The following is a 25,942-nucleotide window of genomic DNA, read 5'->3' on the forward strand; positions in this document are numbered from 1 at the left end:
CAAGATGATCGGAACTTGTATCTTTAAAAAAAATAAAGCAGTTGTATTATACTCATAAGATGACTGCTAGCAGTCATCTTATGAGCCTATAGACAAAGCATTCAAATGACATTGCTTTAGATATCACTGTCAGTCATTTAATTGACACATTTAAGTGCTGGAGTAGAAAAAAAATTTAGTTGGAGCGAACACATCGCGCCGCCGCGGAAGTCCAAATGGCCGAGCTCCATGCACGGACACCCCTCGCGCCCCGCGATGTCGATACACACGTCACATACGTGTTTCGCGCTGGATAAGCGCCTACATCACCACACGAGCAAATATTACTATAGAATTATTTATTTAGTTAGGCACTTATATTTTAGTTTTACCTAATATAATTTATTTAGTTTTAAGATTATTCTTAGTGTATTTTTATGACAAAATTGATCATTCAGGGAGCGTCAAGACGCTAACGTTACAAAGGCAATGCGAATAATATCAGGGGCAATGTGTTCAACCCCTATAAAAGCAATGGAAGTAGAGACTAAAACAATGCCTTTACCTGTTCGATGGGTGTTGTTAGCTTATAGATATTTAATTAAGATATATGCTAAAGATAATCAAAGTGTAATAAGAAGTATAAAGGGTCATCCCAGGATCCCTAAGTTAACAGCATTACTCTTACAGGTGGAAGCTAAGTTTTGTAATATATATAAAAATGAAATTTGGCCATGTTATGAAGATAGGTTTAATAGTAAACTTTTAAACATTACAGTATGCACAAAATCTATCAATAATAATACTGACTTTCTACATTTCTTGTCACAAATTCCCAATTACTATAAGTTATACACAGATGGTAGTAAAGCGGAGTCTCATGTTCGAAGTGCCGTGTATGATCCTCAAACTAAATTTGTACAGAGCTTTAGGTTGCACGATTTATGTTCCATATTTACGGCTGAAGCGTATGCTGTATTTGAAGCCCTGAAAGTTATAATAAGAGTGTCAGAATATAAGCATTTCTTTATTTTCACTGATTCACTTAGCTTAATCTATGGATTACAGAATAATCAATTGCATTATAAAGATAATTTTATCTTGTATAAAATTAAAAAGATGTTATTACAATTGAAAAACATTAATGTAAATATAAACTTTATGTGGATTCCATCCCATACTGGTATAACAGGGAATGAAGCTGCAGATAAAGCTGCTTATTTAGGTATTAACGAATTAGATGTAAGATGTAGTACTAGAATTCCACTAACTGATTGTCAAGCTTCTGTTAAGACTGATATTGTGAAGATGTGGATAGATATATGGACTAAAGATAGAGAGACAAAAGGAAGATGGTACGCTAGTATTCAAACCGACTTACCTGGAAAGCCTTGGTATGAGAAGATAAAGATAGGAAGTCGTAGCTTTATTACCACAATCAATAGATTGAGGTTTGGTCACAACTGTGCACCAGCGCACTTAGCCAGATTTTCGATTATAGCCGATGGTACATGTCCTCACTGCCAGAATGGTAGCATTGCAGATGTTGAACACCTTATATTTAAATGCCAAGTGTTTGCGTTTGAAAGACTCATCCTTGCAAGTGAATTAAGTGAAGTGTTTGATAATAATGTCCCCCGCCGCCTCAACGACATTCTTAAAAACGTTGACAGTTACGTTCCGTTATACAAGTATATCAAAAATACAGCGTTGAAGATTTAAAGTGAAGTGTTTTAACAAAATTACTAGTGCATTCTCTGCCATTTAACTCTTTAAATGAAGTGTTTTAAAAATAGCAAAACAAAGACTTGGCTTAAAGGACTCGCATCCAGGCCATAACTGTTTAAAAAAAAAAAAAAAAAATTGAGAGAGGACATCATATCGCTCATCAAGTTTTGGCAGCTGATGCATTCCGATAAGAAGTATTTGAAAAGCAGTGATATTGGTAAGGATTTTCTCTTTCAAGGTGATATTTTACCCCGATCTAAACAGAAATAGTCTCAGAAAGCGCGGATACAGCGCGTTTTTAGATTACTTCTGTCGAGACGAGAGTAGTGATGGATTCGATAGTCATCTTGTTGCCTAAATTGAAAACTTAAACTTGGCTTTGTCACTTCACTCCAATAAATAAGTGCGCCCTCTCGTGTTTCTTGTATGTATAGTTAATGCACGCGTATAATTCCTTAATTCATATTATAGGCCCTATTAAATAGGGTATTTGAGTACTAATCAAATAAGTTTCTTTTTTCGAACTATCAAAACGATTTTGCTACTATAGAATTGATATGAAACACTAGCAATGTGATGTCACAATCGAATTACCTACTCTTTATAGTTTTATACGGGGTTTAATATATAAATTGTGTCTAAAAATAACTACTGTCTACGTTTCTCTATTAATATTCAGGTGCTTTATTTCATTCATGGTGTAAAATAGTTTAAACAAGCGAGGTGCCCGGCTTCGCACGGGTTAACAAATTATACATAAACCTTCCTCTTGAATCACTCTATCTATTAAAAAAGCGGCCAAGTGCGAGTCGGACTCGCCCATGAAGGGTTCCGTATTTAGGCGATTTAAGACGTATAAAAAAAAAACTACTTACTAGATCTCGTTCAAACAAAACAAATTTTCGGTGGAAGTTTACATGGTAATGTACATCATATATTTTTTTTAGTTTTATCATTCTCTTATTTTAGAAGTTACAGGGGGGGGGACACACATTTTACCACTTTGGAAGTGTCTCTCGCGCAAACTATTCAGTTTAGAAAAAAATGATATTAGAAACCTCAATATCATTTTTGAAGACCTATCCATAGATACCCCACACGTATGGGTTTGATGAAAAAAAAATTTTTGAGTTTCAGTTCGAAGTATGGGGAACCACAAAAATTTATTGTTTTTTTTTCTATTTTTGTGTGAAAATCTTAATGCGGTTCACAGAATACATCTACTTACCAAGTTTCAACAGTATAGTTCTTATAGTTTCGGAGAAAAGTGGCTGTGACATACGGACGGACAGACGGACAGACGGACAGACAGACAGACATGACGAATCTATAAGGGTTCCGTTTTTTGCCATTTGGCTACGGAACCCTAAAAAGACCGCATCGAAATCCGTTGCGTAGTTTTAAATATCTAAGCATACATAGGGACAGACAGACAGCGGGATGCGACTTTGTTTTATACTATGTAGTGATAATACGCTATTATTCATACTTGACATTGTTACAGGTGATTTCGACCAGCTAGGCCCGAGCAGTCAACAAAGTATCTACACGTCCATCTCCCCTACTGACGCGCGTTCGTCAGTCAACAGCAGCGACATGGGCAACCGGCAGACCACCGGCTGGATCAACACGGTAAACTGACCCTTAATACCCCGTGTTAAGGTACTTTTTGGCGTAATGGCTCGAACAGAATTATACGTCGAGTACTCAAATTGAAACCCCCTTCACAGACTGAATTCAATGTACTCTTTAGTTAGCAAAGCAAAATATGGAAGATTGCATGCAAATTCTTGATCGCTCAAATTAGGTAAAGTGAGTCGAACCTTACAGCCCTGTGTTTTTTTTTTATTTGTTACGCAATGTACTGTTTTTGGTTCATTGGGTTTCTACAGTGCACGAAGGTTTTAATATCACACACACGCACTATCAAAATTACTAATAACACAATTCTTTAAAAAATTAGGGTATTTAATATGAACTATTCGAGCAAATGAACACCTTTGACTTATTTTTCAAAAAGTTCGCAATCAACTACTGAGCCAAATAGTCTATTATAGTGTATGTTTTCATTTCTAAACTGTTTCTTTTTTATAATTGACTAGAGTCAAATGACAGCCAGTATGAACTACTTGACGGTGAGTTATATTTGATTTGCGTATTGGTCACGCTTGAAAAGACAACACATATTCACTGATGCTTTATATTTATCTAAATATGTCGTATTTTCATTTAAGCATTATGTATTATGTGTTTCACGCCAGATACATCGAGTATACGTAGATTACTTCCCTATTTTCTACCTTAACTCTAACAGAATACAGATTCTTATAATATAGGCTTTATAATTATTGCGGTAAATTCTATGGGTATACATCGGTCATTTCAAAGCAACATGAAAGAACGGTCTGCTAAAATTAGAACTTATAATATGCTAATCCGGTAAATATTTTGATATAAATTACGCTGTAGAGACAGTTTTTAAATATCTGGTAAATGTCATTAGGTATTACCAGCATTTTAACTCTCATGAAATAATAGGTTAATACATGACACATACAGCCTTGTAGTATTTGTCGCTAACCTGATGAAAGCTCCATTACCTAGTTAAATTAAGCTCTGCTAAGCTATCCTCGGATATTTACGATACTCACCTTGGGTTCGTGTTACTTTCATGTCTTTTCTTAATAAATCAATTTATTTATATGCTTAATTCTGAGTTTCACCTAACTGAGTACTTAACATCGTTTCTTTTCATTCTATTTTGCCTGTATCTTGGCAATAACTAACCATCCCTCACATTACCCTAAAAATAAACCAACCCCGCTTTTTTAAGAATATAATTTTTCTAACCTCAAAGTAGGTGGTATTTAACTTTTTCTATCGAAATCCTATGATATCTTATATTGCGTTACAATAATATGTAAACGACAATATAATTAAGTGCATATTTACTCAGATTTAAAGTGAGGAAAACAGTTACCAGTATTCTGAGATTAAATTGCTAATCTGGAAAAAAAACGGACCACCATTGCAAAATGAATCTAAAACCCTATACAACAGTGTTCAATATCCCAGGTCCCGATGTCAACGACCACGCTCAGCAGCGGAGCCGGCAGCATCGCCGGCAAGCGGTCGAACAGAAGCGTGAAGCCACCAGCCAAGTCTCAGGACACGTTCGTGAAGGATTACGTTAGGAGGAGGAACCTTATTCTGGAACTTATGGTGAGTTGAGGTGAAAATGGTATATGTACTTTCATTATGCCAAGCGGTCGCATAGAAGCGTGAAGCCACCAGCCAAGTCTCAGGACACGTTCGTGAAGGATTACGTTAGGAAGAGGAATCTTATTCTGGAACTTATGGTGAGTTGTGACGAAAATGGTCTATATACTTTCATTGTGTTAAGCTGTCGCATAGAAGCGTGAAGACACCAGCCAAGTCTCAGGACACGTTCGTGAAGGATTACGTTAGGAGGAGGAACCTTATTCTGGAACTTATGGTGAGTTGAGGTGAAAATGGTCTATGTACTTTCATTATGCCAAGCGGTCGCATAGAAGCGTGAACCCACCAGCCAAGTCTCAGGACACGTTCGTGAAGGATTACGTTAGGAGGAGGAACCTTATTCTGGAACTTATGGTGAGTTGTGACGAAAATGGTCTATGTACTTTCATTGTGTTAAGCGGTCGCATAGAAGCGTGAAGACACCAGCCAAGTCTCAGGACACGTTCGTGAAGGATTACGTTAGGAGGAGGAACCTTATTCTGGAACTTATGGTGAGTTGAGGTGAAAATACCAAACCTGCTAATATTAATGCCCGAGCAAGCGATAGATTCCAAAAAAAAATATATTCGAAAAATAGAATCTTGAGCGTTGCGGGGGTTTAGAGGCACGGGGGTTAAACAAATTTTGCCTACGATTGAAACACAATATGTTTCACCACACCAACACAAGGAGAACACTAACTGTAAAAATATCAAACTAAATCAAAGCAAATCGATTTAAAATTAATGTTATTAAAAATATTCATCAATAATAAATTCAATTCTACCAGCAAACATAAGAAAACAACTCAAAATTTGCATTTGATTACTTTGCCTCATATCACTCATATGTGAATAAAATGCAACTCTCTTATCAGTTTTTGAACAATCAAGAGAGCCTTTGGCCTTTATCAACTGGTGTGGTGAAAATAACTATTTTCTATTGATTTCCTATCATCATGAGTAAATGAATCCCATGTAATTTTGATTCAACAGGCCGTAGAAATAGAGTTCCTGGTGACGTGGCACAACCCGCACGGGCGCCCGGAGCAGGCCGTCCCCGGCGAGGACAACATCGCCACGTGGCGCTCCAAGCCGAACACCGAGCGCACGTGGCGCGACTACGCCAAGCTGGCGTGGGACATCAGCCCCACGCTGGCCGTGTTCCTGCCGGAGAGGTGAGCACGGACACGGGATTTAGCAAAGATCATGTACCATTGAATAATTTTACGGTTTAGACTCACTTGTTTTAAGTCACTCGCGCGACATGTTTCGGAGAGCCTAGGTCTCCTTTCTCAAGCACTAACAGTGCGAGCAGCCTTCACAACGGCCGTGTATCGCGTAGTGACTTAAAACAAGTGAGTCTAAACCGTAAAATTATTCAATGTTAGTATGTCTCACAACAGTTTAAATTCAATCATGTACCACTCGAGTTTTAGGCCACGAACCTGTACAGTCATCAGCAGAAGTTGCTAAGCGGGCGAGGTGTTCAAAATGATCTTGACGCGACTTTATTGTTAAGAGAATAAGAGCGTTGTCAAGGTAATTTTGAACACCTCGCCGGCTTAGCAACTTTTGCTGCTGACTGTACCTACTTGGCAACAGTATTTTTTACTTGGGTGAATCTACTTTTTCTTTTCACTCGTTGCCATGGTTACGTTCTGCAGAGTCACTCTTATTAAAATAATGGTTTTATGATATTTAAAATCATCAAACGTGTTTTTTGTGGTAGTTATGTTATATAAGCCCTTTCCGTAATGGGTCATCTACTAAGAAAATAGATCATTTTTTCTGACAGTCTTACCATTTTCTCCTGTCTGAGGGGACAGAATAACAACAAGAAATAGTTAATCGACTTACTTTCTACATTTTCCTCGTCCTTGATGTTTCGATACACATTTTTTTAAATTCATTTATTTATTTTATTATTTATTTGTGGCCGGGTGGTCTAGTGGTAAGGACGTTAGCCGCGCAAGCTGAAGACGCGGGTTCGATTCCCGCCTCGGCCACCAGACTTGGTCACTTTTTCCTTAGTGTATGATATATATTTCAGTTTATTATTTACTTTAGGTTCAATAACGAGGGCATCGTTGCCGAAATGCGACGCAAAGTGCAGGCCCAGCCGACCGCTGTCTGCCACATCCCCCAGGCCCTGAAATACCTGGTCACAACGGAGACTCTACTCAACGACGCGCATGAGGTATGTACCACCATTTTAGTTATCTAATTGGCCGAGCGTTAGCGAAGGTCTCCGTTTCAGCTTGGGGAAAAATGCTCTCGTATGTTCATTGTTCTCCTCTACCTACAGGTCGCAATTCTGAACCGATTTTCGTGAAATTAAGTGACCAGATTCTATGATTAAATAAAAAAAATTGACGATACAGTTTTAGTTTTTTTTTTCAAAATGTTGAAATTGGCATTAAGGACTTAAGCGCCAATAGGGTCTATGCCTCTTAAGACACTGTAATAACGACTCTATGAACTAAGTATTTTTCGCTTTTACATTATCTAAGCGTAGCGTCTACAGGTCAGAGAGCAACAGTTGTAATTTGTTTTATTTTGACAGCTCGTCCACATGGTGACGTGGGCGCGCGTGACCCCCGTGGAGGCGCTGTCGTACTTCAGCCGGCAGTACCCGCCGCACCCGCTGTCCGCGCAGGCCGCCGTGTCCGCGCTCACGTCCTACCCCTCCTCCGCCGTGCTGCTCTACATCCCGCAGCTGGTGCAGGCGCTGCGCCACGACACGGTACGTGTGGAGACATGTCACAGCCGGCAGTACCCGCCGCACCCGCTGTCCGCGCAGGCCGCCGTGTCCGCGCTCACGTCCTACCCCTCCTCCGCCGTGCTGCTCTACATCCCGCAGCTGGTGCAGGCGCTGCGCCACGACACGGTACGTGTGGAGACATGTCACAGCCGGCAGTACCCGCCGCACCCGCTGTCCGCGCAGGCCGCCGTGTCCGCGCTCACGTCCTACCCCTCCTCCGCCGTGCTGCTCTACATCCCGCAGCTGGTGCAGGCGCTGCGCCACGACACGGTACGTGTGGAGACATGTCACAGCCGGCAGTACCCGCCGCACCCGCTGTCCGCGCAGGCCGCCGTGTCCGCGCTCACGTCCTACCCCTCCTCCGCCGTGCTGCTCTACATCCCGCAGCTGGTGCAGGCGCTGCGCCACGACACGGTACGTGTGGAGACATGTCACAGCCGGCAGTACCCGCCGCACCCGCTGTCCGCGCAGGCCGCCGTGTCCGCGCTCACGTCCTACCCCTCCTCCGCCGTGCTGCTCTACATCCCGCAGCTGGTGCAGGCGCTGCGCCACGACACGGTACGTGTGGAGACATGTCACAGCCGGCAGTACCCGCCGCACCCGCTGTCCGCGCAGGCCGCCGTGTCCGCGCTCACGTCCTACCCCTCCTCCGCCGTGCTGCTCTACATCCCGCAGCTGGTGCAGGCGCTGCGCCACGACACGGTACGTGTGGAGACATGTCACAGCCGGCAGTACCCGCCGCACCCGCTGTCCGCGCAGGCCGCCGTGTCCGCGCTCACGTCCTACCCCTCCTCCGCCGTGCTGCTCTACATCCCGCAGCTGGTGCAGGCGCTGCGCCACGACACGGTACGTGTGGAGACATGTCACAGCCGGCAGTACCCGCCGCACCCGCTGTCCGCGCAGGCCGCCGTGTCCGCGCTCACGTCCTACCCCTCCTCCGCCGTGCTGCTCTACATCCCGCAGCTGGTGCAGGCGCTGCGCCACGACACGGTACGTGTGGAGACATGTCACAGCCGGCAGTACCCGCCGCACCCGCTGTCCGCGCAGGCCGCCGTGTCCGCGCTCACGTCCTACCCCTCCTCCGCCGTGCTGCTCTACATCCCGCAGCTGGTGCAGGCGCTGCGCCACGACACGGTACGTGTCCGGACATGTCACATGCCGCCCAGTTCAGCTTCATGTTATGTCACGTGCTCAGGACACTCAATGTCAACCTGTGATGTCCAGAACTATCCACCGTAGCCTTGAGAAAATAGCGAAATCAAAAGGTTAATTTTGTCAGCAGATCTGCTTGCTAACAAAATAAAAATGTTAGAAAAAAAGCCCATTTGCTCGACATACTGACAGTCTTGAACTTACCCACCGCCGCGAGTTACAATCTCAGCCAAGACAAATAACAAACATAAATCATTTCAGATGGGCTACGTGTCGGAGCTGATAAAGTCCCTCGCGCGCAAGTCGCAGGTGGTCGCGCACCAGCTCATATGGAACATGCACACCAACATGTACACCGATGAAGAGATGCATAACAAAGATCGTAAGGGATAAGGGATATATGTATTTACTTATTATTCTTATTAAGAATACAAAATAGGTGCCCATTATTGATATTCTTTAGTATCCATTATTGATTTGCTACACTCTATTGAGCGTCTCTAAGGGCTCAATTAGACGGCGCGCGAACTCGTATACGATTTTACGAACAACGACGCTATGTAATCAAACTCGCATGCGAGTTCTCGCACCGTCTAAATGGGCCCTAACCCTTTTAACGTCACACCAATTATATACAACACGCGATCTTAAACCTTATCTTAAATGCACGAAGGTTAATATTACACTGTAAGTGTAAACCATGCGCGACTATGGCGTTAATAGGGGTATTACACAAAAAGGTCTACTTTGTAGCGGACGTATAGCAGCTACCTTAATAACCTCCAGAAATCCGTTGAATTTAAAACGTTATCGTTAAATCGTTATTCTAAATGTCGGCTAGATACTTTAGGTAGGTTGTGAATGCCCAAAAGGTTTAACCTTTTCGACGCCGTGTCAAACACAAAAGCTGTCAAACGGACGCCACGTCACCGAAGTGTCAAAACTGAAATTGAACTTTATGCATGTGCAATTGTGCACGTAGGTTAACCCGTCTTTGGCGTTGGACCTGCGGTGCTGATATATCCGTCATTGGCGTCCAAAAGCGTCATTGGCGTGTTGTAATATATTGCTTACCTATTCCTGTTGTTCTTCGACACAGCTGTCCTCTACGACACACTGGAAGCGTTGACAAAGAATATAGTGGACACACTCTCAGGGCCGGCCAAAGCGTTCTACGAACGAGAATTCGACTTCTTCGGGCAGATCACGAACATCTCCGGAATTATCCGACCGTACCCGAAGGGGGCAGAGAGGAAACGAGCGTGCCTTGAGGCCTTGAAGAATATCAAGGTATTTTCGACCTTATATCTTTCGCATAAGATCTAATGTTGGACAACATAGTCTCAATCTTGCCAACCTTGGGCGCCCAAAAGAGCGATAGTTCGACTTCTTTGCAGAATATTTAGGGTATTTTCATTGTATATTAAACCCTATCTCGCTATGTATATCATCTAAATTCGTTGATAGACTGTTAACTACACCAAAATTAATATTAAAAAACCGGCCAAGTGCGAGACGGACTCGCGCACGGAGGGTTCCGCACCATCAACAAAAAATAGAGCAAAACAAGCAAAAAAACGGTCACCCATCCAAGTACTGACCCCGCCCGACGTTGCTTAACTTCGGTCAAAAATCACGTTTGTTGTATGGGAGCCCCATTTAAATCTTTATTTTATTCTGTTTTTAGTATTTGTTGTTATAGCGGCAACAGAAATACATCATCTGTGAAAATTTCAACTGTCTAGCTATCACGGTTCGTGAGATACAGCCTGGTGACAGACGGACGGACGGACGGACGGACAGCGAAGTCTTAGTAATAGGGTCCCGTTTTTTACCCTTTGGGTACGGAACCCTAAAAACGTAAAAGTATCTACTTAAACCAAGTCATCCATCCATAATCCATGGATTATTTGAGAGATGATATGAATAAGGAGGGAGTGAATGAAATGACAGGCGACAGAGAGGTTTGCAAGAAGAGATTATTGTCTCCAAACTTATTGGCCACGACCAAGCCTACGCTTTCTTTCCGCAGACTATAGTTTGGATATCTCTGGTTTTAGGGTATTTCAATTGATTAAATAAAGCTGTAGCATTGTTTTAGTATTATATTGATGAATGTGTTTTGTCCAGGTCCAGCCGGGGTGTTACTTGCCGTCCAATCCAGACTCGATGGTCTTAGACATCGACTATAAGAGCGGTAAGTTTGCTGACAAAGCTAATATTATTAATAACTAGATATTATTTCCCTAATTTAAAGTTTTACATGCCAGTAATTTGTAAAAAATTAAATAAGAAAGTTCCACAGCCGTACCCCAAATATCGATACCGTATGTGAAAATAAAGTTGAAGTAATCATAGTAAGCTTTTTTACGTTCGTTTTTAATGGTCATTGCATAAATTAAATTTCCCGTTGGAACATACGCTTATTAACACATTCAGTGCCGAAACCTGACTATCGGGTATTTTATGATTTCGTTCCCAGGCCGGACGACCCGATATCGTGGTCGTGGTACTACAGCTTTATACGACGATATTTTGGTGGGCTGGCGCGGATGTCTTGTTTGGCTGGGTGGCAATGAATGTGTTAACGACGATGATCAGTCTAAGCTGAAGCATGATTCGACAACGAAATATTTTGTTTTCAGGTACTCCGATGCAGAGCGCAGCGAAGGCGCCGTACCTTGCGCGGTTCCGCGTCCGCAAGTACGGCATCGCCGATATGGAGGCGGTTGCGATGGCCATCGCGGCCGGCGAGGACCCGCCTGCTGTAAGCTATTTAGAACTAGCTTTTAAGCCCAAAATACACTTGTAAGTTTTACTTACGTAAGTAGGGTCACAGTTATACTACAGAATCATCATCATCTTCCTCGCGTTGTCCCGGCATTTTGCCACGGCTCATGGGAGCCTGGGGTCCGCTTGGCAACTAATCCCGGTAATTGGCGTGGGCACTAGTTTTTACGAAAGCGACTGCCATCTGACCTTCCAACCCAGAGGGTAAACTAGGCCCGTATTGGGATTAGTCCGGTTTCCTCACGATGTTTTCCTTCACCGACTTAAGCGACTGGTAAATATCAAATGATATTTCGTACATAAGTTCCGAAAAACTCATTGGTACGAGCCGGGGTTCGAATCCGCGACCTCCGGATTGCAAGTCGCGCGCTCTTACCGCTAGGCCACCAGCGCTTTTTGTTTTTACTACAGAATGAGAGATGAATATCGTTATCTCATTCTAACAAATAGCTTTGTCCCTACTTACGTAAGTAATTACTTACCCACGTAATAAAGTTTTATAAAACTTATAAGTGTATCTTGGGCCTTACGCATCATAATGATTTATGAATAAAGATTTCCGACATAAAAAAATAACTACGAGTATCTTGTGTCCCTGGGACTCATACCAAATTTCATCTGAATCAATTCAGCGGTTATAGCGTAAAGAGGTAACAAATGACGCTGAAGTGACATCAAGTGAAAAAAAAAAACAAAAAAAAAGTCCTACTGCTGGTCACAGGCCTCCTCTAATGCACAAGAGGGCTTAGGCTATAGTCCCCGCGCTGGCCGAATGCGGGTTGGGGGCTTTAAACCCCATGGACGCGATATCGATAACTTATTAAAGTGTCGTAGGTTTAGAGAGCGGAGTTTTTGAAAAATCGTACCGTTTATTTAGTTTAGATAACAATACGGTTGCCAAAAATGTAATTAGCAATCTTGAGGATTTCCTCTAGGGTTCAGCGATTCGAATCTTGGTTATTTGACTGAACTTTTATTTCTGATACAGGAGGAGGGTAAAGACCGCTTCACCTCCATGGTAGCGGAAACCTGGCAGGCGGCCATCTTCAAAGTGGGCGATGACGTCAGACAGGACATGTTGGCGCTGCAAGTGATCTCGCTGTTCAAGAACGTGTTCCAACAAGTCGGGCTCGACCTGTACCTGTTCCCGTACAAGGTGGTGGCCACGGCGCCAGGGGTAAGTTACAGTTATCCATGTATGCAATCTTATGGTCTTCATAACCGCCCACGTCCAATGAATCCAGCCGGGCTAGCACATGATTGGCACGACAGTATCTCGCGGCGAGATAGACTACCTATCCCTCTTTAATTAACAATGTTAGAAAAGGACTGGCAGTCTATCTCGCCGCGAGCAAAATGTCTAGTCACTCTGACAACACTTTGAGTTATCGCAGTTTGAAAGGAACGGCGTACATAATTAACCATATAATTTTCGTGTATAGGTGTTTTTAAAGTGAGAAAAAAAAGGAGTTATATTTATGATTACAGAGGCAACAGAAGCTGTAACTAATAGTTCATTGAGAGCTCTACGTTTTGAGATTAAAATTACATTTTTCAAGTAAAGTGACTAGACATGTTCTTTCCGTGTACCCTTCACTTAGATCCCGACAAATCCAATATTTTACAAATTTAATCAATTTAATTTAACATACATACAGTTAGTAATACTTACAAACTAAACACACACAAGTTACTAACTAAACATTGCTGCCGCTCCTAGACGCTTCCGGTGCAAAAGTGCCCATAATACTCGCGGCATTGCCGCGCTGAATGGCTATGGAATCCAATATTGTCTAGATTATAAATGATAAATTGTATTTTCACAGTGTGGTGTGATAGAGTGTGTGCCCAACGCGAAGTCGAGAGACCAGCTCGGCAGGCAGACGGACATCGGCATGTACGAGTACTTCATTAAGAAGTATGGCGACGAGACCACTAGGGAATTCCAGGTATCAAATATTCATTAAATCTATGTGCCATTCTCAACCAAAAGGGTACATTGCCGGTTGTCAATAAGGCGCTATTTCCATGGAGCTCTAATTTGAAATCAACCTTATCGACAAGCGACAATGCGGTACCTTTTGGATGAAAACGTCACTAATTTAGCTGGTTAGGGGCTGTTGCTTGTTGTCCAAAAATCATGCTTCGAATGACCCCGTTTCCTCCTACGTCATGCTACCATCATCCGATGTCCAGACCCCCCCCCCCCTAATTTGAAATGACGTAATTTATGAATAGCCCCTTACAATATGTTGTATATCTAACAATGTCAGTGTGACAGATTAAGACAAACGAATTATGACTCAAATGGAAAATTATTTGATTCTCGATTGAACCTTCACGTCATTGAAATAGAGTCCAAATTTAAAACTTACCCGACAATACCTTGTATCTGTTTGTGTGTAGGCGGCCAGGAGGTGTTTCGTGACGTCAATGGCGGCGTACAGCGTCATCGGCTTCCTACTGCAGATCAAGGATCGCCACAACGGCAACATCATGCTGGACACAGACGGACACATCATACATATAGGTCAGTACAGTACCCGGTGATAAACATTGCATATTGGCATAGAGAAAAAAATACATAGAGTGCTCACTCCATACATCAGTTCAGACTATTAATTTCAGTGTCTACATCTAGCATCGAGTAGCGGAACTATCGGTACTGCTACTTGACAATAGATGTAGCACCGACCGGAAAGTCTTATCTCAACAGCATAAGACTTTCCGGTCGGTGCTACATCTATTGTCAAGTAGCAATACTGATAGTTCCGCTACTCGATGCTAGATGCTAATAGTCTTTTTGGTACTAAAACTGATGTATGGAGTGAGCACTCTATGTATTTTTTTCTCTATGATATTGGTCTAATTTTAATTACGTAGCGGATAAGCTGCAAGCATAGACTAGGAATCCTCTAGACGGAGTTTAGAGCAATTATCTCATGAAACCGATGCTGCCAAAAACACTGGGGTGCGGGGGACGAGGTGAGCGAGTCCCGTGCCGTGGTTGGTCCGTTCAAAGATACGGACGTCACACACTCGAACGACTTTGACACGAAGATGGAGTAATACTACCGTATATTTGTGGCAGAGGGGGTAGCGTTACTATGCTCAGTCTAGAGGATGTCTTGTCTGTGGCTGCAAGTAAGTCGCCTCCCAATGTATGGCCATATACGCCGTAGATCGGTGACTACGTCGGAAATAGATGCCTCGACCTCGCTGTCCAAGGCCCTAGATCACGCGGCCGCGGTAGGCCTAAAGCTTTGGATTCCTCCGAAAACGGTGCCGTCATATGACGGCCGTCATATAGCGGCAGCAAAAGACGGCCGTCTTTACGGTGGCGACATGTGGAAAGTACCACGGCGTCATAACACACCGTCATCCACCAAGGTCAAAGCGGCAAATTTGAAAAATGTAGGCGCGATGGGATAACGTCCCATAGAAAATTTGAATTTCGCGCCTTTTCCTACTGACAAGATTTGCTTGATCATCTATAATTTACTTGGAGGATGAAATATCATCAGAAGAGGAAAATAATCGTAGTACGGAATCATTTATTCAAATCTCGTGTCATTCATTCAAAATGGCGTCACCGCTATCTAATAAAACGTTCACGAAACTATCGACAAGGTCATGACGGCCGTCATCTTACGTTACGTTGACAATCAATGTAACGTAACGCCGTCTAGGTAGCCGCGCCATCTTGTTTACATAGACAACGTTCTAGTGACGTCAGTCAACGCTATATAGCGGCCGTAATATGACGGCACCGTTTTCGGAGGAATCCAAAGCTTAAGAAGCGCTGGCTGGACGTCGTGATAACGGACTTGGAAGAGAACAATCTCACATCTGAGGATGCCGAAGACCGGGCGAAGTGATAAAGATTGAGTGGGAAAGTGGACCCTGGCGCTAGGCCGGGGAAACGCTAGGTTGAAGAAGAAAACTCAGTGGTCAACATAAAATAATTTTGAATTACGTACATTAAGACAATACAAAATCCTCTTTATTGCACAACCTCAGAATTTATAAATGTACATGGAAACACAAATAATACATGAAGACAGAGGTAAACAACAGGCGGTCTTATCGCTAAAGAGCGATCTCTTCCAGACAACCTTTAGGTAGTGGAGAAATGAAAAATGATATAATTAGGAGGTGCAAAAAAACTAAATTTAAACTAGAAACAATACCTAATTAATACCTAATTAATTTTGAATTACGTACATTATACATTATATATCGAGTGGGGTAAAAAAAGCGCTGGTGGCCTAGCGGTAACAGCGTGCGACTTGCAATCCGGAGGTCGCAGGTTCGAACCCTGGCTCGTACCAATGAGTTTTTCGGAATTTATGTACGAAATATCATTTGCCAGTCGCTTTTCGGTGAAGGAAAACATCGTGAGGAAACCGGACTAATCCCAATACGGGCCTAGTTTACCCTCTTGGTTGGAAGGTCAGATGGCAGTCGCTTTCGTAAAAACTAGTGCCCACGCCAATTACAGGGATTAGTTGCCAAGCGGACCCCAGGCTCCCATGAGCCGTGGCAAAATGCCGGGACAACGCGAGGAAGATGATGATCCTAATCTATGGTATCATCTTGGGTCGTCCCATTCGTTTTTCGTCAAGTTCTTAAATTAGTCCTATTCTGCTTTCGTCACTCATTCTACATTGAAAGCCACCGACGATTGTGACGAATGTAGAATGAGTGACGAAAACAGAATAGGACTAATTTAAGAACTTGACGAAAAACGAATGGGACGACCCAAGATGATACCTAATCTATGATGGTCTCTTTATGACATAATGATTTTGTTGTCAGATTTCGGGTTCATGTTTGAATCGTCCCCGGGCGGCAACTTGGGCTTCGAGCCCGACATCAAGCTGACGGACGAGATGGTGATGGTGATGGGTGGCAAGATGGAGGCGCCCCCCTTCCGGTGGTTCGGCGAACTGTGCGTGCAGGCCTTCCTCGCCGTGCGGTGAGTTTATATAGCTGTCCCCCTCCTTTGCGCCATCGGTTATATTATACAGGGTGGCCAACTTAGAGGTATACAACTTTTTTTTGCCGCCATTTTATTTTGGCGGTAAATATGACAGTTATTGCATGAAAATTAGTTTGTGTAGATACGGCAAATTATATATATAATATGGAGCGTTTTACGACGGAACAACGTGTTTTAATCATTATAAACAATAGAAACATTAAAAATAACGTTTCCCGGTCGATTAATTTCGAGAAACGGTGACATTGACTGGCCCCCAAGATCGCCTGATTTAACAGCTCCTGACTTTTTTCTGTGGGGCTATCTAAAGGGACGTGTCTATGCTAATAGGCCAACGAACCTTCAGCAATTAAAACAAAATATTCGAAACACTGTCGCTGAGATAACGCCAGAAATGTGTGAAAAAGTGATGAAAAACGCGATGAAAAGGGTTCGCATCTGCCATGCTGCTAGAGGTGGACATTTGTCTGACAATTATATTTAACAAGGAATGCTTAATATTTTTTATATTTTATAGAATAAAATTTCAAAAATAAAGTGTATACCTCTTATTTGGCCACCCTGTATCAACTCTTCGTAAATCTAAGATAAGATACCATAAGCTCCACCGGTAAGAGCGTTGCTATCTTGCGCGCCCGTGGAACTCAAGGGGTTAACCCTTTGATTGCCAAACACGTCCACAGACGGGCACAATTATGTGTAATATTACCTAACTTTTGTGTATTCCGATAAGGTTTACGATGGCGAGATGTATATAATAGGCGTGGCGTTCAAATTGACTTCACGTGATACATACATCTCTCTTACTGATACATTTTATTTCATTATTAAATTATACAACGGTACTTAATCGCGTATCTAAGTTTTAAGATTTACCTCCCGATTATGCGATTAAGTCCCGTTGTATAATTTAATAACATTTTATTTCAGTTTTGACATTTCATAAAAGGTGTTTTCGGGTAATTCCGAAAAGTTCTGTAGGTACTCTAAAATGTATTATAAAATTATGGGTGATTCTCGTGACATTTTAAACTCACATACCCTAGAGCTGTATGTATATGATAATGTGTATTTAATCTAAAGCAAAAATGTAACTCTTCCACAGACCATACCAAGAGGCAATAATATCCATGGTGTCCCTCATGCTGGACACCGGGCTGCCCTGCTTCCGCGGGCAGACCATCCGCCTCCTCCGCTCCCGCTTCGCGCCCAACTCCACAGAGAAGGAGGCAGCGGCCTTCATGCTGTCCGTAATAAGGAACTCCTTCCTCAACTTCAGGACCCGGACGTATGACATGATACAGTATTATCAAAACCAGATTCCGTATTAATTTGTAAAGGTAAGGGATAAAACTAGATTGAAGACCAGAGGACACCGGCTATGTGCGATAAAATGAAGCCATTATATCCATGGTTTTGTGATACTCGCGTGTCACATGCAAAACAGAGACCAAACATCCTGATCGCGTAAATACATCCTGGTGAAACAAAACACATCCTGGTCACGGCACCAAATTGTAACACGTAAATGACAATCCCTTATGCTGGACACCGGGCTGCCCTGCTTCCGCGGGCAGACCATCCGCCTCCTCCGCTCCCGCTTTGCCCAACTCAGAGAAGGAGGAGTCGGCTTCCATGCTGTCCGTAATAAGGAACTCCTTCCTCAACTTCAGGACCCGGACGTATGACATGATACAGTATTATCAGAACCAGATTCCGTATTAATTTGTAAAGGTAATGGAAAAAACTAGATTGAAGGCCCGAGGACACCGGCTATGCGCGTTAAATGAAACCATAACATCCATGGTGTTGTGACACTCACATGTCACAGGCAAGACAGAGACCAAACATCCTGGTCACGTAAATACATCCTGGTGAAGATAACACATCCTGGTCACGGCACCAAAATGTAACACGTAAATGACAATCCCTCATGCTGGACATCGGGCTGCCCTGCTTCCGCGGGTCGTTCCTCAACTTCAGGACCCGGACGTATGATATGATACAGTATTATCAGAACCAGATTCCGTATTAACCTTTCAAATGTATGTGGTGGTCAAACATCGTAGGTTCAATATCAGTTTAAAGTCAGAGGGCAAACGCTAACGGAAATTGTATTCGCAAAGACCTATTTTGTGCTATGGCTTCACATATAACTTGACATTCAAAATTAGACCTTGGCGTTCTAGATATAATAAAGTGGTATTCAGGTCCGCGAAATTGAGGAACTAAAATCTTGATACCTAGCAATAATTTTGGAGCTAAAATCATTGAAATCAAGGTGATGGTCAATTAGAGGTTATTTCTACTTCTTTAGTAAATGATAATAAAATTCTTATAATTATATTATATGGTATGGTGATCAGTGTTATTGCAACATTTTTAAAATACCAAATTGAGGATAATAATATTAATATATTATTATGATGTTTTTGTAGATTTGAGGAAATATAACTCCTCTTGTCAATGTATAAAGGATTATTATTCACTTTTGAGACCATTATTTATAAAGGAAGCAAAATATTTAGAGATGTGGTTTTCTTCCTATGAGTTTGTTTCTCTGTCTTTAGCTGTGTACAGTCAGCAACAAAAGGAAGAATCTCCCTCTTAAATGTTCCGGTATGTTACACGTAATAAGAAAAATACCTAAACCTCTACGAAATCAGGTATCATTTACACTGAAAACTCAACTAAGTTTTTCTTTGTGGATTTAACAATTCTGTTTTGTAGACCTATTGTGTAGGTACAATTTACGATCGATGACGAAATGCCGATTTTCATTTTTCGAGGTAGGCCCTCTGACCTCCAAGGTTGCCTTAATACGACACTTACGACAGGCAGGTGACTCATACTGCCGAAATTGTATTCTGAGAGATTTCTAGATTAGCTAAATTATTTATTTTCTTATAAGATTTAACCATTTTGCACCATTGTTTCTGAAGTCTCGGTAAATCAGATGTTAGATTAGGAAATTAGTATTGTTCTTCTATTACAGGTTTTTTTGCCCCATATGCAAACCGTTTTCATACATACTTTATCGAAGGTTTCCGGTATACGTGTACTTTCTGCATGTACATATATACTGTATAGGTACCGTTTTTATGCCTTATTTTTTTTCTATATCTGCTAAATTAATAATTTGTTAAATATATGTGTTTATGCAAAATATTAAAATGATTTTGCTACTTGTACCAGTATGATGAATGATTTATTTCTGTATATCAAATCGTCAGGTGACAAGCCAAAGTCACTAATTACTATAAAATATTTAAACAAAAATCAACCTTCCTTTCGTACTAATATAGTTCACTGTGGCTATGAACTTGTGGTGGTACTTAGTGAGTTTTGCTTGTCACCTGACGAAATATGAATGAATAATAGGGGCTGTGCTATTGTTTTCAAATGAAATATAATTTTATGTGAGTTAATGTTATTCGATTAATAGTCTGTTATTAATGTAATATTTTGTGGACATTCCTGTAATCACAATTATCTTGTTGGTAATAAAGTGTGGTAAAGGTGACATGCGTTTTTCTATTAATACCAGATCAAACAGACTTAGTCATAACACACTACCGCACCGCACCAAGGTCATCGTGCACCGCAACCATAAGTGAGAGCGAGAAAGGATATATCTCATGGGTGCGGCGCACCAAGGTCGCGGTAGTGTGTCACGGCTATTACAATCTACCTTGAGGTAAGCACACGACTGTTGCCAATCATTCATATGTTGGTACCACGTTGGTACACAATGTGCTGGTTGTTTTGTGAAGGTATCCATTACATATTTACATTATGTACAACTCTTTAAAAGTTCTCATTCAGACTCATTCAAAGTCCATGCTATGACTTTCGAGGAAGGACAAATAATATTCAACTTTCTTCATACATTTCTTCAATTTGTTACCATCCAAGGGAGGTAAATATTCAGTCCCATGCTCTGGAAACTTCTTCGAAAATGCTTTAATTTTACTTTGTTTCTTCTCATCAGCAGGCTGCGCTTTTGGTATAGATCTGGCTTTATGTAGCACCCTGTAGAGGTCTGAGAGCGCTGATTTGCAGTAGTGGAGTTTGTGGTCTTTGCTGGGTCCTTGGAGGATTAAATAGCTGTCATGCTTCATGACGTCCAGACTCGGCGCGTCTGTTTCTATGAGTTTACTCTGAAACAATTTAATAACAATGTCTTAAATTAAAACATATGTCTAGTGAAACTTCTTCTGATGGCAAAAGGTTTTGACTTGAGCACTCCAAGTGCCAGTTGCACTGACCACGCCTGACTGACTGATTGTCACTCAGCAGTGAAGTATGAAGCTTAAAATAAAATTTACCAAATATTTTGATAGTGAGACTAAGCCTGGTGCACACTTGAAAACAAAATGCTAGTATTTAACCAAGTAAGGCTCACAGTCCTACTTATAGTACTTCTTAAGTTTGATGAAATTCAAATAATTTTCAATAACAATTAGAGTTGCATTTGCTTTGTTTCATTCAATTTTAACCCAAACCAAAATCAACTCTATTTTTTTACACCATGGGTTCAAACTTCACTGGCAATTTTTGTTTTTTTTTTCCTGCATGGGTTAAAAGCATAAGTAGAATAACGCAGTAATACAAAAGATGTACCTACCTGTAAGCATCTCTGCACAACTGACTCAACGGCTATGGCAGGGTCATCATAATTGGCATTTGAGTCCAAATTGGCGCAAACATTGAGGAAATGTGTTGCCCATTCCAGGGGCTCCACGTCCCCGTTGAAGTATCGCATCACAAATGCGTAGGATGCTATGACGTTTGTTATATTAAACTTTATCGCTGGGGAGGGTTGGACAGTCTGTAACAAAAATTAAAGTTTTAAAAATAAGGTTTTTAACTCAAAAATCTGATGACCAACCATTACATACTCTGACTACATACCGGTGACTAACTGAAAGCTTATTAAAAATAGTGTTAACTGGTAGCAGACGCTTTTGGTGTCCTTGTAACATAAAATAAGGTTTTTAACTCATAAATCAGATGACCGACCATTACATACTCTGACTACATACATACCGATGACTAACTGAAAGCTTATTAAAAATAGCGTTAATACCAGTTAACGCTATTTTAAAGTAGACGATTATGGTGTCCTTGTCCTACATAGTCAGGTTTAGTTGAGGGTGCTGACTTAACTTGTCTTGGCAGGAAAAGCGTAAAACTTTTCTGCAAGCCCTGTGTCCGTAATGAGGATAACAGAACATCAACCCAGACGTATTGAATTACTTACAGTCAAAGAATCAAAAGCTGGAACCTTCTTTAACTCTGGACACTTCTTCAATGCTTCACTTTCTTCCTTAGTTATTTCCTCTACCTTCTTCTCTCTCTTTCTAAACATCCACCATGGCTCCCATTGCGGCATAATGGCCCCCACATCACCCTTATTTAACAGAGCCTCAAATTCATTCCTCTCATCTTCTGTCAACGCTCCCCACAGCTGATCAGCATCATTTAAATTAAGCCCTTTAATCCTTTCATGAAGATCTTCACCTTCTTCATCATCCGAGTCCATGTTTTCTAGCATCTCCTCAATATCCTCAGTGTCTATGTCTTGCTCATGCATCCGCTTTAATATATCAATCATTTTGCTCTTAGATTCATCGTCAACGTGATTTGAGGCAAGTTCTTCGGTCACACAGTTGCGGTAGAAGTTTTCGGAGCATTCTTGGTGCTTTTCGGATCTGTAGCAATCTAAGGAGCAGTACAATACTTCGCAGCGGGGGCAGCAGTATTTACTAGGGTTCTCATTACACCTAAAAGAAATTGCAGGTGTAATTTATATTTTTTAAGTATCTTATTTAAAAAACATAATTGATTATCGGGTATTAAGGGTCGGGTGCGAAGCTTTAGTACAAATCTACTCGAAGCGCGTTTAAATAGATATTGTATTATATTATAATAGAAGATAACAGGAAATCGACACATGTTTTTCCACCAATACTTACAGCCCACAGATTTTGGCGCCCTGTGTGTTGGACGATTCGCCAGACATTGTAGTATTACTATAACTCTAGAAAATGTAGCCTAATAGTTTTAAAACTTATAAGCCTTATAACACAATGTTCCTACCGGTAAACACAAGGCAAGCAAGCATGAGAAATAAGAGAAATGTCAGCTGTCAATCAAAACAAAACGTCAAAGTTATCAGCTGTTCTTTCGTTATCTTCGAGTTAACGATAAAACTGACATGTATAAACCTCTGACAGTTAAAGAAATAATAAAACACTTTTGATCTTATGGCCCCATTTCTTCTTTCTTTGGTATGTGTAATAAATTAAATACCACTTAAATACATAAGGATACGTAGTTAGAAACCTCAATCAAATGCATTTTTATACTAGCGGATGACAAAGGAGCGCTTTTTATTAACGCTCAAACAGGAAACCGACGACAGTGACAGCTGTCAAATAAGCGCGGGTGCTAAAAAAATTAAACAAAAAGTAGGAAAAACTTTATTTAGCCGAGTCGGACCGGACGTAAAAACTATTAAGTATAATAAGAATAGTTTGTCTGTAGTTCTTTAAGAACGAAATGATGGAGCCAGAACTTGTTGAAGATTTCTTTGGAGTTTATTTATTGTACAACATTAACCCCAAATACAAGGGTCGTACATACATTGGCTACACCAGAGACCCAAATAGAAGAATAATGCAACATAACAGGGGCACTTGGGCTGGTGGTGCGCATAGGACAAGTAATAGAGGTCCATGGTAAAATATACCATTGTTTACTTTGTTCATTTGTTTACACATATTAGCATTGTACATGTTTAAAGGTTAATTCCTTATCAGTGACTCATGGTAATTTATTCGGCTGATTCTATTTTATTTGTTTTAGGAAAATGGTAATGATTGTACACGGGTTCCCAAACAACATATCTGCTTTGAGGGTAAGTAAATTCTGCTAAAAAGACTCACTCTCTAACAAAACGCGTCTGTTACGATCAGCACAGATATGGCCGCTAGGTGGCGACAGCGCCACGCGCGGCTCATGGCTAGCCACCAAAGTTGGCTGATGTACTTTTAGCTACCTGTAGCAAAGCGACGAAATCGCGGAGTGAGCCACGCCTGCTAAAAGTTATCTCTAGAAATTTTTATAAAATTTTAAGTAGAGGTGTAGTCTGTAGTCATCCATAAGCATCTGTTAAAGTGGACTGGACATGTTAATTCCATTTTAAACATGGAATATAACCACTATATAGAGAACCTTCAAATTCCTTGTCTCTAGTAGAACTCCGGTTCTGTCAAGTTGGTCAGAATTGTATATAATTACTACTCTGTAACTATGACATTTAGTCTTACAATAAGGGCACATTTAGACGGCGCGCGAACTTGTACACAATTTTAGTTACATTGCGGACCATTGAGGTTACATCAATTCAACCAATCGATCAAATGACACAATGTAATGAAACTCGCATGCGAGTTCTCGCACCGTCTAAATGAGCCCTAAATCTTCTCTTCATAGTTTGAATGGGCCTGGCAGAACCCAACAAAGACAACAAGACTGCAGCACTTGTCCCTAAAGAGAGTCCCCAGAAAGGAGACAGAGTTCCGCTTCCAGCTCCGAGTTGTCAGTGAAATGCTCAGGGTCGGGCCGTGGTGCCGACTGCCACTCACCATCAGATGGCTAGAGAAAGACTTTTACGAAGAATTTCCAGTAAGTATAAAAAGGAAATAAATTCTATATGAAGCTTATGGTTAGTGTGTCTAGACCAGGGATGTTGCGGATGCCGATTTTTTGACATCCGCGGATGCGGATTTTTAAAGGCTCACATCCGCGGATGCGGATGCGGATGCGGATGTCAAGATAGTACTATAAAAAACGTCAAATATTACATTTTAGTAATTTTTATTTCAAAAAAGCGGCCAAGTGCGAGTCGGACTCGCCCATGAAGGGTTCCGTATTTAGGCGATTTATGTCGTATTAAAAAAAAACTACTTACTAGATCTCGTTCAAACCAATTTTCGGTGGAAGTTTACATGGTAATGTACATCATATATTTTTTTTAGTTTTATCATTCTGTTATTTTAGAAGTTACAGGGGGAGGGACACACATTTTACCACTTTGGAAGTGTCTCTCGCGCAAACTATTCAGTTTCGAAAAAAATGATATTAGAAACCTCAATATCATTTTTGAAGACCTATCCATAGATACCCCACACGAATGGGTTTGATGAAAAAAAAAATTTTGAGTTTCAGTTCTAAGTATGGGGAACCCCAAAAATTTATTGTTTTTTTTTTCTATTTTTGTGTGAAAATCTTAATGCGGTTCACAGAATACATCTACTTACCAAGTTTCAACAGTATAGTTCTTATAGTTTCGGAGAAAAGTGACTGTGACATACGGACGGACAGACGGACAGACAGACAGACATGACGAATCTATAAGGGTTCCGTTTTTTTCCATTTGGCTACGGAACCCTAAAAACCGGCCAAGTGCGAGTCGGACTCGCATTCCAAGGGCTCCGTACAATAAGTCCCACTCACGCTTGACTGCTCATTTCTAATAGGTTTTTTGGTTAATGACTAAATTACCTAGCAGTCTAGCACTTACGCCGATGCTAAGACGTTCCTGTACCGACCTGTTCCACATCCGCATCCGCATTACATCCGCATCGATTTTATGCGGATGCGGATGCGGATGTTGAAAATAATGCGGAAGTTCCGCGGTTGCGGATGCGGATGCGGATATTCGCAACATCCCTGGTCTAGACACATTTACTGTTTTTATTTTATTTTTTAGCCTGAAAGAGAACCGCCAACACACATGAAAATAAGCCATGGACCAGTCAAGAGCAAAAACCTGAAGAAACCCAAAGAAACCCATGCAACCCACACAGAATGCCTCATCTGTTCCGGCTACATAACCAGTCCCGACTCTAAACTGTCTTGCTTAAACCCTCACTGTGACCTCATATCACACATAACATGTCTCGCCCAGTTGTTTTTAGAACCCGCTGAATTTGTACCCATACAAGGACAGTGTCCTTTCTGTGGTACAATCCTTAAATGGGGCGATTTAATAAGAAAAATGAGAGGTTGTGGTCAGGGAACACTGAGCCAGGGTACACTGAGCCAGGAAGATGATAATGGCAGCAATGATGATGATGAAGTTTTGTCACAAGACAGGGTGTTTGTTGATAATAATTCTATTTGGTTACAAGACTGTGATGAGTTATGACGAAAAATATATTCTTATGTGTGTAACTTGCGTTTTTATGTTTTCAATGAGCA

At 41.4% G+C, this 25,942-nt stretch overlaps 3 protein-coding genes, 1 long non-coding RNA gene and 1 other non-coding gene across 6 annotated transcripts in view; 3 read left to right on the forward strand and 2 right to left on the reverse strand.

Moving 5' to 3' along the window:
* The window catches only part of LOC134657275 (phosphatidylinositol 4-kinase alpha), a 71,725-nt gene extending 53,286 nt beyond the window's left edge, over positions 1-18,439 (forward strand). For both annotated transcript variants that reach the window (XM_063512856.1, XM_063512855.1), the window contains exons 26-39: positions 3,212-3,339; positions 4,783-4,929; positions 5,961-6,142; positions 7,035-7,164; positions 7,531-7,710; positions 9,142-9,262; positions 9,980-10,170; positions 11,011-11,077; positions 11,526-11,647; positions 12,659-12,847; positions 13,497-13,619; positions 14,077-14,200; positions 16,489-16,648; positions 17,778-18,439. In XM_063512856.1, coding sequence (XP_063368926.1) covers positions 3,212-3,339; positions 4,783-4,929; positions 5,961-6,142; positions 7,035-7,164; positions 7,531-7,710; positions 9,142-9,262; positions 9,980-10,170; positions 11,011-11,077; positions 11,526-11,647; positions 12,659-12,847; positions 13,497-13,619; positions 14,077-14,200; positions 16,489-16,648; positions 17,778-18,003 — 2,090 coding nt within the window. In that variant the 3' untranslated portion in view covers positions 18,004-18,439. The remainder of the gene's footprint in view (positions 1-3,211; positions 3,340-4,782; positions 4,930-5,960; positions 6,143-7,034; positions 7,165-7,530; positions 7,711-9,141; positions 9,263-9,979; positions 10,171-11,010; positions 11,078-11,525; positions 11,648-12,658; positions 12,848-13,496; positions 13,620-14,076; positions 14,201-16,488; positions 16,649-17,777) is intronic.
* Positions 707-1,840, reverse strand: LOC134657296 (uncharacterized). Its single transcript, XR_010097588.1, has 2 exons — positions 1,361-1,840; positions 707-966 (listed from the first exon to the last, which is right to left on the reverse strand). It is a non-coding gene; the product is annotated as an uncharacterized LOC134657296 (long non-coding RNA).
* On the forward strand, positions 6,902-6,973 carry Trnaa-cgc (transfer RNA alanine (anticodon CGC)). Its single transcript has one exon. It is a non-coding gene; the product is annotated as a tRNA-Ala (tRNA).
* Positions 18,440-20,485: 2,046 nt separating the features above from the next.
* On the reverse strand, positions 20,486-22,786 carry LOC134657248 (zinc finger HIT domain-containing protein 2). The gene is made up of 4 exons (XM_063512824.1): positions 22,651-22,786; positions 21,936-22,458; positions 21,300-21,503; positions 20,486-20,832 (listed from the first exon to the last, which is right to left on the reverse strand). The coding sequence occupies exons 1-4, from the start codon at positions 22,695-22,697 to the stop codon at positions 20,500-20,502; spliced, it is 1,107 nt and encodes a 368-aa protein (XP_063368894.1). The 5' UTR covers positions 22,698-22,786; the 3' UTR covers positions 20,486-20,499.
* A 362-nt stretch (positions 22,787-23,148) lies between these two features.
* On the forward strand, positions 23,149-25,907 carry LOC134656727 (structure-specific endonuclease subunit SLX1 homolog). Its single transcript, XM_063512239.1, has 4 exons — positions 23,149-23,415; positions 23,543-23,594; positions 24,173-24,364; positions 25,452-25,907. Exons 1-4 carry the CDS (start codon positions 23,237-23,239, stop codon positions 25,887-25,889), a joined length of 861 nt encoding a protein of 286 aa, XP_063368309.1. The 5' UTR covers positions 23,149-23,236; the 3' UTR covers positions 25,890-25,907.
* Positions 25,908-25,942: the final 35 nt, after the last annotated feature.

The sequence above is a fragment of the Cydia amplana genome, chromosome 19 (assembly GCF_948474715.1).
Source record: "Cydia amplana chromosome 19, ilCydAmpl1.1, whole genome shotgun sequence".
NCBI classification, from domain to species: Eukaryota; Metazoa; Arthropoda; class Insecta; order Lepidoptera; family Tortricidae; genus Cydia; species Cydia amplana.

What these genes read in the sequence shown, in the direction of transcription:
- LOC134656727 (XM_063512239.1), top strand. Translation starts at nt 23,237, where the DNA reads ATGATGGAGCCAGAACTTGTTGAAGATTTCTTTGGAGTTTATTTATTG. An exon ending in ACAACATATCTGCTTTGAGG is followed by an intron (nt 23,595 to 24,172) that starts GTAAGTAAATTC and finishes TTCTCTTCATAG; the next exon opens with TTTGAATGGGCCTGGCAGAA. An exon ending in ACTTTTACGAAGAATTTCCA is followed by an intron (nt 24,365 to 25,451) that starts GTAAGTATAAAA and finishes TTTATTTTTTAG; the next exon opens with CCTGAAAGAGAACCGCCAAC.
- LOC134657248 (XM_063512824.1), bottom strand. Translation starts at nt 22,697, where the DNA reads ATGTCTGGCGAATCGTCCAACACACAGGGCGCCAAAATCTGTGGGCT. An exon ending in GGCGCCAAAATCTGTGGGCT is followed by an intron (nt 22,459 to 22,650) that starts GTAAGTATTGGT and finishes AATTTCTTTTAG; the next exon opens with GTGTAATGAGAACCCTAGTA. An exon ending in CAGCTTTTGATTCTTTGACT is followed by an intron (nt 21,504 to 21,935) that starts GTAAGTAATTCA and finishes TTTTTGTTACAG; the next exon opens with ACTGTCCAACCCTCCCCAGC.